The sequence below is a fragment of the Marmota flaviventris genome, chromosome 3, assembly GCF_047511675.1.
Source record: "Marmota flaviventris isolate mMarFla1 chromosome 3, mMarFla1.hap1, whole genome shotgun sequence".
In the NCBI taxonomy this organism is placed as follows: domain Eukaryota; kingdom Metazoa; phylum Chordata; class Mammalia; order Rodentia; family Sciuridae; genus Marmota; species Marmota flaviventris.
In genome coordinates, this window is record NC_092500.1 from 129,090,193 (window position 1) to 129,108,312 (window position 18,120).

The window sequence follows — 18,120 nt, forward strand, 5'->3', positions numbered from 1 at the left end:
TTTTTTTTTTTTTCCCTTCAGGCATTTCTATAACCAAACACACAATGAATTCTCCTCATATATAATCCAACACTTTTTTCTTTCTCCTATGTGAAGCTTACTCAGACCAACATTGCTAAGTTTTATCATATTCTGAACTCACTCAGCCATTGATTGCTGTTAATTTTTGTCTCAGGTTTCTATTTGGAATCATGTAAATGGGAGAAATGATTATTGAATTAATGAGGAAGTAATGCTAGAAATTGATAAGAAAAATGTTTATTTATCAAATCTTTGAAGATGCAAGAAGAGTTTCTTTTCTGTGAAGTCCTGTGAACAGAGACTATATAGCAAAGTACTTTTTGTTCATGTAGTTCTCAGACATTTCCATGATCTGTGATAGTGGAAAGAAAAGGAAATTAAGATAAACTTAGATTTCAGTGAAAAGAAAACATTCCTTTCCTTAAATTTGAGCATCATAGTGCCTAAGGAAATCCAATTAGTAGGAAATGAACTCTATTATATATAATTATCCTGTAAGCAGCCTTCTGTGCCATCTGAGATTTGACAGAGTCCTTGGTTCTTCTCAAATGCATGTTTTTCTGCAACAATACACAGTATGAGCAATATAATACCTATGAAGAATATTTAGCCAGAATTTTATGAAGGAAGAGATTTGGGAGACAAACCAGAAAAATTCTGACTTCATTTTGAAGGAGTATGAATCATTTACCTTTGCTGCAAGGAGCACTGTACTCAGCAATTGCAAACTCATCTGAAAAAAACAAACATTATATGAAGTCAGTGAAAGAATCTTTGCTGTTGGAAGAACTTAATTGTATCAGAAATGTCAATGTCATTCACTTGATGCACTACTTACTACCTTCTATTTTGTATGTATCAAAGACAAAAAAGGGAAAATCAAACTTGGAGACAAAATGAAGTGATAAAGAGAATTTAATGTAATAAATCACCCCTATACATTTTTAAACCTATGTTTCCGATGAGGAATTTTAATTTCTATGTGAAAGTTGTCCACACTTACCTGTCTCATAGTAATCATAGACTTTCACTATGGCTGGTTTCAGATCTCTTACTGGAATATCTTGCAGAACCGTGAAGGACAAGCTCAGTGTCTGATTTGACACCTATAAAGCAAAAGAGAGTTAAATGGACTTTCCAGGAAGCTTTCTTTTCTCCTTGGATGAATAAGCATTCATCTGCTTTTTTTGGGGGGAAAAAACCCTTTATCAACTAACTGCATACTACAAGATCCTTAAATTGTACAAAAGTCTTTAGACTAGAAGGGATATTTGCCAAAACATTTCTTAAATAATGAACACAATTTATATAACTTCCATCAGTGCCATCATGTGGCTCTGTGCATGGGGGAAATACTATATGCTTTTTGTTGGTTAACTGGCTATGTCCTTTTTTTTTAAAAAAAACTATTCAAAGATTTGGTATAGTTTTGCTTTTCCATTTTTTGGAAGTACTTGTGTAGAAGAGGTATGTAAATGACATACCACTGCTGGTTTGTTCAAGTTTGTTTTTGCTTTTGTTTTTAATAATGATTTTGCAAAGTGTGATTCCTATCAATATAGGCATGCATAAACTATGTTGCCATACCTATCTATAAAATCACATTGGTTTATTGGTGAACTGATTATCATTGGTGAACTGATTATCATTATCTTTATTATTATTGGTTTTTATTATTTTATGATCCAAGTCTAGCTGAGATTGACAGTGTTTTCCCCTTTTATATTGTTGATGGGGATGCTGATATAATAATTGACTAATTGCAATTGGTTACTTCCTTACATTATCCAGTATCTTCAAAATAACTTGTGGACATAATGAAAACATTTTTTAGACAATCCCTTGCTTATAGGGTTCAAGAAATATTTATATCCAAATATTAGAATAAGCTACTTCTACTCATAATCCCAGGTTTAAATAAAAGAGAAGAAAAACATTCATCGGAGTTCTCAGATTTCTAGTTTAGAAGGGATGTCTACAAAACGCATGAACTTACTTCCAAGACAACATCTTTAGAAGGATTTTTATCTATATTTTTTTCAGCTACACTGGCAGGGCTCTCACCTTATCCAGGTAAATCAAGACATGATTATTGCTGACTTCAGTCCGGTTCACATGGTTCAGTCTTTCAAGCTGAAGAAAATTAAAAAACACAATATTAATAAAATAAATGAAACCCCTAGAGGATCCAGAGGGGTGAAAATTCTTATTCCCAATTCCTTCAAATGCTTTTTGTCAGTAAAAACATGTAGGAAAAATAAAAATTAAAGGTAATTTGGCTGAAGAGTTTAATAGTATTATGGCACATGACCCATGGTAAAATTGATTTATCTGAAAGGAACTAAATAGCCTAAACTTGGGAATTACTCCTATTTCATATTGTGATGGAAATTTTTTGTTTTATTTGACTTAGAGCAATCTCTTCTCTTAACTTCTGTAATACTTATGATAGTTGATGTCAGTCATTTTCATGTTTTTTCTTGGGTTCATGTTCATGTGCATTAAGATTCTAAGCTCTGTGCAAGCAGGAACCTATGATATTTTTTACCTTAGCCATCATGACTTCTGACAGAATACTCTGCACTTGGTGGGAACTCATACAAACATGCGAAATTGTTAATTGTGAGTCTGGAGATAATATAAATCATTGATAGAGGTTGATTTAATATTGTTTTAATAACAGTATTTTCTTAGTGTAGGGATACATAAAACATTAAATAGAACAGAGTATCCTGGGCTTATAATAAACCTACCATTTTCACTGTTGGCTTCAGGGGGATGAAGCCAGAAACCATCTTTACATCAGCAATGACCATGTTGGAGGCAGGACGACTCCCAGTGTATCTGAGAACCCAGCAAAGAAGGGATTAGGGTTTTCTATGTTATTAAATATTCCCGTTTTTCTATGTCATATTAAGTACTCTACAAGGTACACATTAAATCCTCCCAAGTATGCCATCCCAATGGTTAGAAAAGTGGTAGTGCATAAGAATTTTTAATAGGACATGTTATAGCTATAGAGACCAGCCCTACTTCAGAACTGATTGAATCAGAATTTCAAATGTGTGGATTCTGAGGATCTGTGTTTTAAGAAAGCACCACAAGTGATTCTTTGACTGGGGGCCTCTAATCTATGCCAGATGTTTATTACATACACTTATCTTAATCTTTTCCCAGCCAAATTATAATATTCTTACAGACAGATACTTTTTTTGTGAGGCCGGTAGCTATTTAAATGTGTATAAATATATTTCCCTCCCAAATTGATTGTATTGTATGTAACTTGAGATTTATTTATTGCCCGTTGGAATTACAACCAAAGATTCACTCTTTTCTCCTATTCAAGCTTTGCAAGAATTCTTTCTTTGCCATAACTATATCAAGTACAACAGGATTTCAGGATTTCATTAGATTGAAGGAATTCAGGTCATAGGTAATGTGATATTCTTTTTTTTTATTGAGGAGAAACATTAACTTTTAAGTAACATTAGACAATAATAGGTCCTAGAGGCAGGGGATGGACAATTTAAACTTCATCACCAAGAAATTCTATTGCATCAACATAAAAGAATATATTACCTTTTAAATAAATGCAGTGTGAGCACTTACTGTCACAATGTTTAGCTTGATGAGGAGTCTGGGTAAGAAGACTGGTTGTTACTCCTAGAATTAGGTGATATAGTCAAAAAATCTTACCTGATATTCATTGAGATCTGGAAGGTGGTGTGGCTTTTGGGTCCATCACAAGTTTGGGGAAGAGTCAGTACCTCTAAAGCAAATGGGAAGTCTTCCTTGTCTGGGAGAATATTGTATTTCAAGGATGTCTGTGGAATATTAAAGACAAAATCTCTTTTTCCCTCTTATCAGAATTCCCGTCATCTTCCTCAGTTCTGATTTGCCTCCATGGTTTGCTGAGCTAGGGTTTTTGGGTGATAACAGATACTGTGTAAACCCTTGTCCTCCTTTACCCTGAGAGTCTCACCTGGAGGTAGACACATCCTTCTCCCGTCACTCTTGCACCGTATTCCCCAGGCACTGTTGGTAAGGAGACCTGCTGTAGTAACAGGCGGTTGTTGTTGTCCACTTGGAATTTTGAGGAAAATGTCCCTGAAGACTGGATGGTGACCTGTGCAGCTTTCCCAGTCCTAGTAAAAGTAGCTGCTCCATATTTGGACAAAGCATGGAGAGACACCACTGTGTCCTGAAAGAGGAGTGGGAGAACCCACTTAGATATTGCAATGGTTTGGAAATGGTTTGTCCTTTTGGGATCACGTGTTGAGTGTCTGGTCCTCAGAGTGGTGAAATTGAGAGGTGGTGGAATCTTTTAAGAGGTGAGGCCTAGTGGGAGGTCCTTAAGTCATTGAGGGCACTGCCCTTGGAAGGGATGAAGGTAGTTCTTATAGGACCCCTTGGTAGTTCTTGGAAGGTGGGTATTATTATTAAAAAAAAAGCCTAGCCCCATCCAGATATATGGCTTCCTTGTTTTGAGATGTTATCTCATCTTCATGTTTAGATACATGGTTATATAGTTAGACTTAGGAAGTTGGATGGGTAAAAACAATTCCTTATGCTTCTAAGAATGAATGTGTACTAAGAGGCAGATGGGGGCCATGAAATGTGTCAAAGGACCTGAGAATGGAGATTCTCAAGGCAAGATTATTGTATTTAGAGTTCCCATGAACAGTTGTGAAGGGATTCCTAAAACTGGAGAAGAGTTGGTAAGAGACTTCCCCCTTGTTCTGCTGATGCCACTCCACTACTTTAGGGAGGCAGAGTTTTGAAAACAGGAGACTGTGATAGCACAGGGACAGGGTGCCAGAATTCTATGCATTTTCTTTTTAGTCATCTTTGACTTATATAATTATCCCTATATGCTGACAATCTTTCAAGGTATTTTCATTTTCATTTTTTTTCTCTTGTGTTTGTCTTTTTCTACTTGAAGGTTAATTGAAGATTCTGGCAAATAACCAACCTGGGTGGAGGAGAAACCACCATGGGAATTCTGTTGCTTTGTGATCCACTTTACAATGGGCACTGCAGAAGTCAGGTCCTTTGAGGTCGGGGCCAGCTGGACTGTTAGGAGAGTGAGGAGAACGTAGGCCGTCATCTCCACCTCAGCAGAGGGAGCCTGGGGTTGGTACAAAAGTCCCTGTGGTGCCTTGGGTTTCTGAGGCCGTGTCCAGTGGATAGTATTATCTGGGTGGGAGAAATAGATACTCATAAGTGACTAAATATTCATATTTATTTTAAGATGAAAGTATCCAAATTGGAGCTGAAGAGAGGGTTTCTTTCTGATTGTAATATTTCAAACCTCATAGAGACACGTTCCCCTCAATGAAAATATGAACTTGGTATATTTCAACCAAGTTAAGGCAGCTAATGTTGCCAGAGTCAGAACCTATTGCCATCTGTACTTTGAAATAGTTACTACAGTTGGGATGGCCGAGCAAGTTCTCTCACTGGTTGCGGCTATTTCCTATTTCTGATGTTGTTTAAACCATATCTAGAATATGTCAAGATTTTTCTCAGGCCTGTCCTTAGAGGTTTCTTGTGGGTATCACAGATCACATGAAATAATACAGTTCACACTCATTAGATTTAAAAAGAAAAAAAATTAATCCTTAAAATACTAAAAATTGTACTAGTACATGAAATACCACATGGGTGTGAAACATTGGGAGCTGTGGGAGCTGATGTTCACTACTATGGGATGTTGACTGCTCCTTTGGAGCAATTTGGCAATATTCAGAAATGGAGAAAGTGTGTTTAGCTTATGATCAAAGTATAATTTTGGGAAACACATGTACAATGAGATAAACACTTGAATATTCACTGTAGTGTTGTTTGTAATAGCAAAAGGTAACAAAGGATTCATGAGGAGAAACTCAACATATAAATTATAACCTAATTATATATTATATTATAATATATTGTACCGCAGTGAAAAGTAATGAACTAAAGTTACAGGGACATGTGTGGAGATTGACATTAGTATAATGTTGAACTTAAAAAATAAAAGATGAACAAATGAGCTACTTAAATGTAATACTGCATATCTAAAGGTGTGAAATGTGAAAATTATAATATTACTTAGGAATATGTAGCAGAAATATAAAAAAATACATGAAAATTGTAATGAAAAATTCAGGATAATGACAACCTCTGATAGTAGAAGTGGTAACATAGGGACTTTTTTTTTCTGCATTGGTAATACTTTATTTCTTACACTGGGAGGGAGTTATATGGGTGTTTCTAAATATTCTTTATGCTTTCTTGGTATATCTGAAACATTTACCAAATATTAAAGTACACTGCTAAAAGACAAAGGTAGAATACACTTTATTGGCCATTTTAATATCTGCATTTTATTTTCTATTTCATTAATACCTCATATAGACCACAGTATATGTAGAAGAATTTTGTGAACATGAATAGATTGGTCAACATTATTGGTATTGTGAAATCAGATTAAAATATCAGAATTTGTTCATGGGGCAATTCCATGAATCTTTCCTTATGTTTAAGATGATATGATGGCATTGTGTAAGGGTTGGGTATAAGGAACTGATAGCTTTGTAATAATAGCTAGTACTTTTATAGAATTCTCTTGGCCATATATTCTACTAGTGTTTTCCACGTATTCATTTATTTACTACAACAATCTTATGAGATAAATTATATTATTAGCCTCATTCTACTGATGAAGGAACTGAAACAGACAAGTTGCTGACTTGCCCATGATCACATACATAAGTTACTTTGAAGCTAGTCTCCAGAGGCCAAACTTCTCACTACTAAATCTATCATCTCTTATATTTTGATGTCTGATTTTATTAAGGTATCCTGAATCTTATAAAAATATGATGTGGAATATATGTAAATATGATGTGGAATACATATATGTGTATATATATATATATATATATATATATATATATATATTTATATTTATATATAGTGTATATAAAAGAAGAGGGGGATAAGGATCATAAGAGGTAGGAGTAGGGAAGTTTTGTAATGTAGTTCTTGATACAGAGAATGTGGGATGAGAGAAAGATATAAGGTGTTCTCTCACCTTCTTTTACAGCTTCCTCATCAAGTGAGTTCAGTACTTCTTTCCTCTTGTCCTGGTTACCTGCCAGGGCAAATGCATAGGCCAAAAGTGCCTTGGTGTAGACATGGGTGCCATGGGCTCCTTCCTTTGCCGACTTCCAGGCTGAATCCAGGCAAAACAAGGCATTGCGGACAACAGGATGCTGTGATAGGAGAACAAAAAGTAAAACTAAACTATGTGAAGAGGGGTGCTAGCATTCCCAGGTTATCACACAGTTTATGACACAGGAGATAAAGAAGTTTTTGAATACATTTGTTCATCTGTTCCTCATTCTAATGGATATTGAAAGAATAGATTTTGCTCTGCCATTCTCATATACACACATATACACATATACATTTTTTGTGGTACTGAGGATTGAACTCAGGGGTGTTTGACCACTGAACTGCAGCCCCAAGACTTAAAAATTGTTTTGTTTTGAGATAGGGTCTTGCTGATTTGCCTAGCCTGTCCTGAAACTTATGATCCTCCTGCCTCCACTCCTAAGTAGCTGGGATTACAGGCATGTATGACTGTACCAGGGTGCTATTCTTACCTATGCAAGCCCAGAAACATAGACCATATCTTTAGGATTCTCCGGAGAAAAATCCTAAAGGGGGATATAGCCCAGAGGCATGACTGGGAAAGTACAAGTCTGTCTTAATAGATTGGCCAAATTCTCTGTTGGTCTGGAAGTCATTGACACTGCTTAGATGAAAGGCTGACAGTTGGGTTTCAGTAGGTTAGTGTTTCAGAGAGCAGGTAAGTGGTTTTGTTGCATGCAGAACTACTCTTTACCAGGGAAATGAGGTGGTACCTACAGTGACTGGGAGTGGAATCTCCAGAAGGGCTATGGTGATATAGGCCGAGAGGGTGACTTCATCTTCTACTCCTCCCTGTGAATATGGAAAAGGAAAAGACTTGAATAATTTAGCTTTTCAGAATCTCATTGAACAGCTTGTTCTATTGAGCTGTGTCATGGAATTTATTTTTATTCATATCCATCCCCAATGACCTAAAGTATCACAAAAATTCTAAGTTCCATTCCCTCTTTCTTAGTGTTATCCAGGTTTTATTTTCCTTGGATGACTTCTGTCAGGAATTTCTACATTGTCACTTCTTTTCTTCACCCTTATAGATATCCTAATGGACACATCAAAACTAGCCCTGGAATGATTCACCTTTATGGCATTGTTGAGCAGTGACCCAGAGCTCCTGAAGCAGCCATTGTCCTTCTGCTTCTGGGAGAGCCAGGTGAGGGCTTGGGTAATGTGTGTTTCATCAATGAAGATATATTTTCGAGCCTGGGCAAAAGTCTTCAGTACAAAGGCTGTGAGCCTGTGGGGGAGCAAGTGATGATGATATTATATTGTCAGAAGGATTTTATAACCACATACCAACAATAGGCTTCCTATGACACTTCTCTACATAGAAGAGTAACATAACAGGAATTTTTGTGTACTTAGAATTCCTCTCTCCTTTAGTCTCCTAGTATCTGTAGGTCTCATATTTCCTATAGGTCTGGTATTTGCCACAGGAAGTCTAAGCATTTCTAACTTACTTATTTTTCTTAGTTACTTCAGGAGGAAGGGTTTTAGATCTCTCTTTTCTTCAGAGATTTCTTCTATACCTGAAAGAATCTTCTATAATCAGCTTTTTTATGTAATAACTTTTAACTGGTTTTTGCCTAAGGGATTTAAAGGATAATGTCTCATATCACAGTCTCCTTAATTCTTTTCTCCTTTTAGTGATATTTTTCTCAGTCAAGATAAGCATGATCTAAGAAAACAATAAAAATTGAGTTAACGTGGTTTATCTGGAAGTAATATGTTCACTGACAATGTCATTTAAAAACTCATGGTTATGGGAGCCAATTTAGAAACAAACACTATGTATATTATCAACAGGGTAAATTTGGGGAACAAGTCTAACACATTGTATTTAAACATCAGATTTTTGGCTTGTTACTTTGCTAATTTTTCTGTATTTATCTAGCTAGTATATGTCTAGGGTTTCTGTGAATACAAATGTGGTAATATATGAAAAAATTTGGTGCAGAAATGAGAGCTCATAAAATTGCTCTTCACTTACCAGGTGTTGCCCTGGTTCCTGCCATATTTCTCCCCAAAGGTGCTATAAGAGCCATCTTGGTGCTTGTAGTTTAACTGTCTTTGGTAACCTGGAATGGAAGGTTAGTGAAACAATATGACAGATAAATGTGTATTCACAGGCTAGAGACATTATTAAAATGCTTTGGCCTCTCTTGTGCCTTTTGCTGAATATTTCTGTCATACTTTAGAAGGTTTTGAGTGCTGAAAATTTTACTGGAGATTGGATAGTTTTTGTGAAATTAACCATCAGAGTATTCATACCATAGTAGCAATCATGGTAGGATAAACTGATGTATAATACATAGTATTGATAAGTAATTCAAGTGTACTGGGAAATAAATTGAAATAATATTGTCAGCTTTCTACTCACTCATTCAGTAACTCACCAGTGTTGAGATAGCCAATGGCTTTGGATTTGATCTCTGGAGTCAGCTGCTGTGTTTCATTTAGATAATCCAGAACATAGATGTTAGGAGCAAAGAGAACCATATTCTGTTCTCCACAACCATAAGGCATCTGGAGGAGATTCTGTGTGTTTTGCATTGCAGAGCCCAATATATCTCCTATGAAATGGGAGAGAGGGAAGTCATAAAGTTTAGAGATTATAGTCTATCTGAAGTATTAAAAGGAAAACAGTAATTAGCTGTGCTTGAAAATAATTAGGATTTTTAGGAAGGTGTATTTCATAGATAGAAATATGATCGGAAGCAATAAACAAACCCAAAGAGGGAAAACATTAAAATTATATCTGTTAATTTAAATAAATATTTATGGAAAAGAAATATAGTAGAAGCTGTTAATATCCAAGTTCACTTAGGGACTGGAAACTCACCCAATACTGAGACAGAGGCTCGGGCAGATTCCTCTACTACATTTGGTGGCAACTTCAGGGATAATTGTTCAGATACCTCAGCGCCTAAGGGAAGAAACAAATCAGTCATAGGGAAACTATTTCTGCAATATATGTTTCTGAAGATGCAATATATGTATTTTATGATCCCTCAGTTAAAACTATGACTTACTTAATTATTCCTGAAAAGTTGGTCTTCTTTTTTGCAGAACAGTTTTCTTTAACATCTTATACATGGCTATTGGGATTCTAAGATATTCTGAATTTCATCCCTGAACACATTTTTTTCCCCTGTATGTAGAGTTTCATTTTAAAACAGATTGATAAGACCCTTGTAATGTTGTGGTTCAGTTGCGTTCATCCTATGGCTATGATAAGATCATCTATTTTTTTTTGGCTGCCTTCACCCTCCTTAATCAATAATGCATTGTATAAGGAAAAAAATCCCCCAACAAAACCTGTATATATACATAAGCAAAGGAAAATTCCCCCAAAGCACTCAAATTCTACAATAATCTTATATTCTTTCTTCAATTTTCACCTTAATGAATATAGTATTTTTATGAAGACCTAAAAATGGGTATGAGGAGATGAAGATGAATAGCATTTGACTTCTTGAAAATAAAATAATTACTAAAGATGGACATATGTATCTGTTTAAATGTTGGTGGATTATGTGAAGATGAAAATGAGAGAAGTGTAGTATTTGCTTTCATATTGCATCCCTTATCATAAAGTTAATATTGAAACTTTTGTGAGACAACAAACATCATTAGCAAACTGAAAAGAAAAATAACCAAGAGAAGGACAACATTTTGACTCATTTAAAATTAAATAATTGCTAGTGATGAACATACATCTAATGCTGTTTTTAATCTTGGTGAAGTACAAGAAGAAGAAAATTAGAGAAGTGTGGTATATATCTTCTCTTATTCATAATATTTAAGGTGTATATAAGAAATAAGATATCATAAGAAAAATTTTAAAAATAGCCACATAAATGAAAATATATGCAATATAGTCAACTAATAAAAAAATCCAGTGTCATGCAAGTAAGGCTAAAAAATTAAAATATTCAAAACATAAATGGTCAAGTGATATAAAGGCAATTTATAAACATGCAAAAATAAGCTTATGTTCACTTGTGATTAGGGAAATATAATTTAAAACCACAACAAAATATTTTTAATACAACTTTTTTTTTTTGCAAAAAGGTGGTAATTAATGATTAAGTATACATTATGGAAATGTATACTGTTGGAAGTATAAATGTAAACTAAAGAAGGGATTTCTTTAGTTCCATTAAAACTAAGACTATAGCATATGTCCACCTTTTCCACAGAAAGTTGAACTAGCAGATATCTGGAAACAAGTACATCTTTTTGAAACCTCTGATACTTGGAAATAAGTCTGAGAAAACTGTGTGGTCCACAGAGTTGAATTAAAACCAAATTAGAAGGATAAGAAGAATTATCTCACTTTAACCACATCAACTCTCTCCTCCAGGTAGATACAATACTAGAGGAGAAGTTTTCCCTGGGTCCATGGGGTTTCTACAGGAGGAAAAGAATCAGAGGCAGTTATCCAGCTCCCTTAGCATTCCAAGATGCTTTCCAGGGAGCCCACTCTGGCTTCACCTCCCTGGGAATCCAGGGGATAATATTACAGCTGGACCACATGAGTCAGGCAGAAATTAAAAAAAAAAAAAAAAAAAAAAGAACTCATGGTGAAAAGCATATGGATCTTGGTGCCATGTATGTGTTTCTGTTCCAAAAGCTTTTTATGCGACAGCACTACCCATGCCAGACAGAGGTATTACAAGAAAAGAAAATTATAAGCTAGTATCTTTTATGAACATAGATGTAACAATCCTCAAAAATCTACTAGCAAATTGAATTCAACAACTCATTAACAGTATCATTTGCCATGATCAAGTGTGATTTATCTCCAAGTATATTTTAACAAAAACAAATCAATAAATGTTACATATCACTTTAATAAAAGGGAGAACAAACACATGATCATTTCATTGGATGAAGTAAAAGCTTTGACAAAATTCAACATCCTTTCATGAAAAAACTCTCAACAGATTAAGTACAGCAGGAATATACTTCAGCAAAATAAAGGCAATGTGCCATAATCAGCAAGGCCAAACTTGTGGTTGCAGCAAAGGGCTATGGAGGATTAGAAAATAAAAGACTCACACATGCAGAGTTTGAAATAAAGCTGGGATCAGGTGGAGTGCTGCCCCCTGATGGAGAAGCAGATCTAAAGTTATGCCAGCAATCTTTATATATATCTCAGTATCAGGTTAAAGACTATGCAAGCATTAATCTTTGCACTTAGGAAAGTTACAGAATTAGAAACGTTATCAGGTCTTACCTCACAGTGAAAGGGACAAAATATACAAAAATTCTTTGGACTTCAAACATTATACAAGCTGTATTTAGTGCTATTTTAATCAAAATAGTTGACTCTTACCTGAGGGACAAAGGAGTGAGTTGAATGTTACTTCCTTCTCTAGTCCTTCAGGCTTTAGGGAAAAGAAAAATAAGTTAGAGATAATCATAAACTGACTCTCAGGGCATGTGTACTGATAAACAACAGAATTTTGAATACTAAAGAGAAGGACTTGAACTGCATTATATTATCAAGTTAAATATAAGCATTATGAAGGAGACATGTTGATAGATGACAGCATGAGGGAAAAATACAGAAAACATGTCATGAGAGAGAGACAGATTAGACAGACAGACAGACACACATACATGAGACAGAGACTGAGATGGGGATGATAGGTGGATAGGAATAGAGAAGAAAAATTTTAAGAAACTATCATATATTATTATTATAATTATTAATTATATCCAAATATGTGTAGTATGAATGTTATTATGGACTATATATTATCCATCTCTTCTTCCCTAACCTGATTCGGTGCTGTTTTTGTATGACTTATCAAATTGACAGGTTCACTTACTTCAACCAACAGTAGCTTGATGATTGTGTCTTTCTTTCCATATTTAGGGACCATAGCCACTTCACTCCCACAGAGCTCCTGAGACTCCAGTGCTTCTGCACTCACAGTGAAATTCACATTTCCTAAAAAAGCAAAAACAAAAAAGCAGTAGAGATAAGAACCATCTTTCCTTTCCTCTGTGCTTCTGATTTCAAGATTTATAAATGTTTAATGCTCTGTAGGCTTATGTTTCATAAAAACATAAGAGCAGAAATAAAGCAACATAACCTAGAGGCCTCTGATACTGAGAATATAAGGTGGAGATGGAGGTGAGGAAGTGAGGGTATCCTTCTAGGAATCCTCGAATTACAGACCTCCTACCTTCTGGATGTCTTGGCTTGAGGGAAGTAACCCTGAGACACACAATCCTTGAGTAGAGAATTAGAAACTCCAGGAGTTTGTTCCTCACCTAATGACTTTGGAGTTACTTCCCAGGACACAGTGTGCCGCCCATCCCCACAGATGCAATGAGACCCTTGTTCCTTTTCCACTGGGACAGCTAGGAATGTGGGGGAGGTTTCCAGCTGTATGCGGACCTGAAACCACACAACAGGCAAAAAGTTTATAAGTAGGAGACCAGAAGGATAATGGTATTGAAATAAAGGATATTGAGGGAATGGTTAGGTGTTGGGGTACTTAGGCTTAAAGATTTTATCAGTGAGCACTGAGTAACTTTAGAACTTGAGTCAACTTAATCTTAGTAATGTTGGTTGATCTTAGTATTCTAGGGGAGCCTCTTCTTCCAGACGGTGGGACCAAAGGTGAGGCAAGGTAATGCTGGCTCTTTGCCTGTGTGAGCTCTGTTTCTGTGACCTGGAAGATTGGTCATTTTTCTAAGCTCTCCCAGCAGAGTTTACAAGTCTATAAATAGTTATGGTTTCAGCACAGGTAATGTGCTCACAAACAACTTTTAAAATGAGGTTGAGCATAATCAATAAGTTAACTATGAAGGAATGTAGAAGGTGAATCTTAGAAAATCTGACATGAGCAGGAAGAACATTGATATTTGTTGTCTATGTCAGAAATCCCCATCCCCCCCCAAGTGTTGGAAATAGAATTCAGAACTTTGTACATGGTAGCAAGTACTTGACCACTGAGCTACACTTCAGCCCACCTCAAAATCATTGCCCAAACTATCTAACTTTAAAGGGTTATAATAAGGGTTAGAAACTTGTTTTTGCAATTCAGTACTTAGAGATAATAGCAATTATAATATATATAAGATATGAATATCTCTCTGATGGTATTCACTTTCTGTTGATCACATCTTATATAAAAGAGTTTGTCAGTATTCCTAGAAATGCAATTTTTAATTTACTTGACTGTTGCCTTATATTCAATTTAGAAAAGACATCCTTACCCGGATGCATTTGGGAAGGTAGTTCAACACAGTGGCCTTGAGTGTGAAGGCCTCTCCACGGACCACAGAGTAGGGCATTGTGAGCTCCACAAAGAAGGGCTGGAAGACTCGGAGAGAGGCAGTGGGAGAGAGACCAAGCCCAGTGTCATTGGACAGGCAGAGGGCCCCTGCCTTCCACTCAGTGATGGTGTCAGGGACAGTTCCTCCTACTTCAGCTACACCCGATGAGCTGGGAGGAAGGTAATGTGAAGAACAGGAAATAAGTGAAATAAATTCTTCAAGGAAGAGAGGTCTTATAAAATGATTCTGTTATCATGATTTGAATGCATTTAATAGAAATACAAATAACGAAGAGCATAATTCAGACCACGCATTGAAAAATATAAGGCTTTTCTTCCAACCCTGTTTTTTCAAGGCTTGTCTCTATCAGAACCTCCTATAGATATATCATTGTAGTATACTTTTTATAGACAATATAATTATAGATTAAATAAGTAATTGGAAAGTATCGTTAATTTTTTTTTCTATAAAATGCAGGTTCAGCATGGGCAGATTTATCATTTTTTATTTCTGCTATTACTGTGCCTATTTGGCCTGATTTTGTACTTAACCTAAGATTGCTGACCAATAAAGGATCTCATAATTGTTAATCCGCTCAATGCTTGGTTATATTTAGAACCATTCCTCTTTTTTCTGTAAATCCTTGAATTAAATTTTTGTAAAATTTCTTAGTTTTGATTTAATTATACTAGTGATACTTTATAACATAGTATGTTAAACCTCTCCTGAAAACAGCAATAAGCTTAAAAGTGGTTGGATTTTGAAAAGTTAGCTAAAAGTTCCTACTTGGATTTTGAAAAGTTAGCTAAAAGTTCCTACTTCTCCCTGAAATGGGTCTATCTACATGCTTATTACTGAGGGTTGGGTTTCTAATTGGCCTTGTTTGGGAGAGAAGGGACAGGTAAACAGTAGACTTCTGGAGTACAGAATTAGAGTGTGGGCACTTCCCATGCCTTCCACTCCTGGCTTGCTTCAGTGATAAAACTGGGTCTCCAGCTTCTTCCTGGAAGAAATTGGTCAACACATCAAGCACCCCAACTTTTACAGCTCCTATCCAAGTGTCTGGCTCCTAAATCATCTACCTCTAGATGATTCTAAGATTGGATGGTACTTTCATTCTCAAGTACTCTGAAACCACAGAGAACAAAAAGGTGGTTTTAAATGGGGTACATGAGCACTTTCAGCAGCTCTCTCCTAGGGCTCAGTGCAGAGTGAACAGGTAAAAACTTTTCAGCACCCAGCTTTTCCCTGGAGAAGGCTAGACTACATACTTAATGCCTCAACTATCCCAGATGCTCTCTGTGGATCAGGCCTTCAGTTAGCCTGCATTTAGTAGCCGAAGGATCAGGCAGTCAGTCTGTCTCTAGGAACATGAATGAGTATGTGGTTCCTTCCAATAACTCTTCTGATTGGCTGGCTCCCAAGATAAAGCTAAGTGTCCAGCTAACTTGCCTGTCTCAGGGAGCAAAAAATAAAGAACAAAGCATTAAGTTGAATGTATGTGTAGTATGAATAAGAATGGAAGCATTTGTCACAGATCCTCTTCCCAGCTTTGAACAGAGTGAATGAAAGATATATTCTAACTCCCAGCTTCTCCTTGAGGATCAATGTAATTAAAGTATCTACCTAATATGCTAACTTTTTCTGCTGCAGTTCAAGAAATTAGCTTCTGTCTTGCTAATCTCAAGACATTGACAGACTTTGTTATACTTTAATCTCCTTGGGTCCACTAAGAATAAGACAATATGGATAAATACAAACGTTTAAGAGGCACCTAGAATATCTGGTTGGGCTTATTAGTGAGGTCCTTCTGCTACATGAGACCACTTTAACAAAAGTGAGGTATGGTTGCTTTTCCTAATACAGAGAAACCAATATAGAGGGTCAGTGAAAAGGAAGAAACAGGAAAAATTTCAAACAAAAGAAAAAGATGAATCTCCAGAAAGTGACCTTAATGAAATGGAGGCAGATGATACACTCAACAGAGAATTCTAAAGAATAGTCATAAAGCTATTAATTGAGATTGGAAGACAAATGCATGAACAAAGTAAGAATTCCAACAAAGAAAAATATAAAAACTACTAAGTAGAAATCATAGATCTGAAGAATACAATAATTGAACTTAAAATTAATTAGAGGGCTTCAACATCAGACTGCATCAAATAAAAAAAAGGACTTCAAGCAAACTTGAAGTCAGGTCTTGTGAAATCATTTCATCTGAGGAGCAAAAAGAAAGAATGAAAAGATAGCTTAAGGGAGCTGTGGGACACCATCAAGAAGAATAATGTATATATTACTGGAATCTCAAGAGAAGAAATGAGAAAGTGATAGAAAGTTCAACAAATATATGAAAAAATGCTCATCATCTCTAGCAATCAGAGAAATGCAAATCAAAACTACCCCAGTCAGAATGGCAGCTATTATGCATACAAAAAGCAATAAGTGTTGTCGAGGATGTGGGGAAAAAGGTATACTCATACACTGCTGGTGGGACTACAAATTGGTACAGCCAATATGGAAAGCAGTATGGAGATTCCTTGGAAATATGGGAATGGAACCACCATTTGACCCAGCTATCCCTCTCCCCAGACTATACCAAAAGGACTTAAAAACAGCATACGAAGGGACATAGCCACATCAATGTTTACAGCAGCAAAATTCACAATAGCTACATTGTGGAACCAACCTAGATGCCCTTTAGTAAATGAATGGATAAAAAAGTGTGGCATATATACACAATGGAATTTTACTCAGTATTAAAAGAGAATAAAATCATGGCATTTGAATGGATGGTGTTGGAGAAGATAATGCTAAGTGAAGTTAGCCAATCCCCCCAAAACAAATGTTGAATGTTTTCTCTGATATAAGGAGGCTGACTCATAGTGGGGTGGGTGGGTAGGGGGGAGCATGGGAGGCTTAGATGAATTCTAGATAGGGAAGGGGGTGGGAGGGAAAGGGAGGGGGCAGGGGATTGGCAAGGATGGTGGAATGTGATCGACATCATTATCCAAAGTACATATATGAAGACTCGAATTGGGTGTCAACACACTTTATATATAAACAGAGATATGAAAAATTGTGGTATATATGTGTAATAAGAATTGTAATGCAAAAAAGAAAAAAACAAAGTACATGTATAAAGGCATGAATTGGCATGAACATACTCTATATACAAAGATATGAAAAATTGTACTCTATATGTGTAATAAGAACTGTAATGCATTCCGCTGTTGTGTATTTAAAAAATAAAATCAATTTTAAAAAAGAAGTAAATAGAAAACTGGATACAAGAAATCTGGAGAACACCAAATAAAATGAATCCAGAGACCCACACTGATACACATTATAAAATTGACAAAATTTGGATAAAAATATTTTTGAAAGGAACAAGAAAATTTCATTTGTTATATAGAAGGGACTCTCAATAAGACTATTAGGATTTCTAGCAGAAACTTGGCTGTCCAGAAATAAGTGCAGTCTTTTAATAAATCTTTGCATGTATATTGCTTTTGACATGTCCTGAAATTGTTTTTAGCGCTGTAAGTCAAGAACCTACCCTGGCTGGGTGGAGGTTCCACTGCCCACTTGGAGAGACCTATCCAGGGA

At 35.8% G+C, this 18,120-nt stretch overlaps 1 protein-coding gene across 1 annotated transcript in view; it reads right to left on the reverse strand.

The window, feature by feature from the left end:
* Positions 1-343: 343 nt before the first annotated feature.
* The window catches only part of LOC139705249 (alpha-2-macroglobulin-like), a 43,366-nt gene continuing 25,589 nt past the window's right edge, over positions 344-18,120 (reverse strand). The window contains exons 19-36 of the mRNA XM_071610400.1: positions 14,455-14,683; positions 13,504-13,630; positions 13,056-13,177; positions 12,557-12,608; positions 10,058-10,141; positions 9,612-9,788; positions 9,206-9,293; positions 8,296-8,452; positions 7,936-8,010; positions 7,097-7,277; positions 4,994-5,217; positions 4,004-4,222; positions 3,718-3,845; positions 2,775-2,865; positions 2,086-2,154; positions 1,025-1,127; positions 713-754; positions 344-373 (exon numbers count right to left, since the gene is read on the reverse strand). Coding sequence (XP_071466501.1) covers positions 357-373; positions 713-754; positions 1,025-1,127; positions 2,086-2,154; positions 2,775-2,865; positions 3,718-3,845; positions 4,004-4,222; positions 4,994-5,217; positions 7,097-7,277; positions 7,936-8,010; positions 8,296-8,452; positions 9,206-9,293; positions 9,612-9,788; positions 10,058-10,141; positions 12,557-12,608; positions 13,056-13,177; positions 13,504-13,630; positions 14,455-14,683 — 2,185 coding nt within the window. The 3' untranslated portion in view covers positions 344-356. The remainder of the gene's footprint in view (positions 374-712; positions 755-1,024; positions 1,128-2,085; positions 2,155-2,774; positions 2,866-3,717; positions 3,846-4,003; positions 4,223-4,993; positions 5,218-7,096; positions 7,278-7,935; positions 8,011-8,295; positions 8,453-9,205; positions 9,294-9,611; positions 9,789-10,057; positions 10,142-12,556; positions 12,609-13,055; positions 13,178-13,503; positions 13,631-14,454; positions 14,684-18,120) is intronic.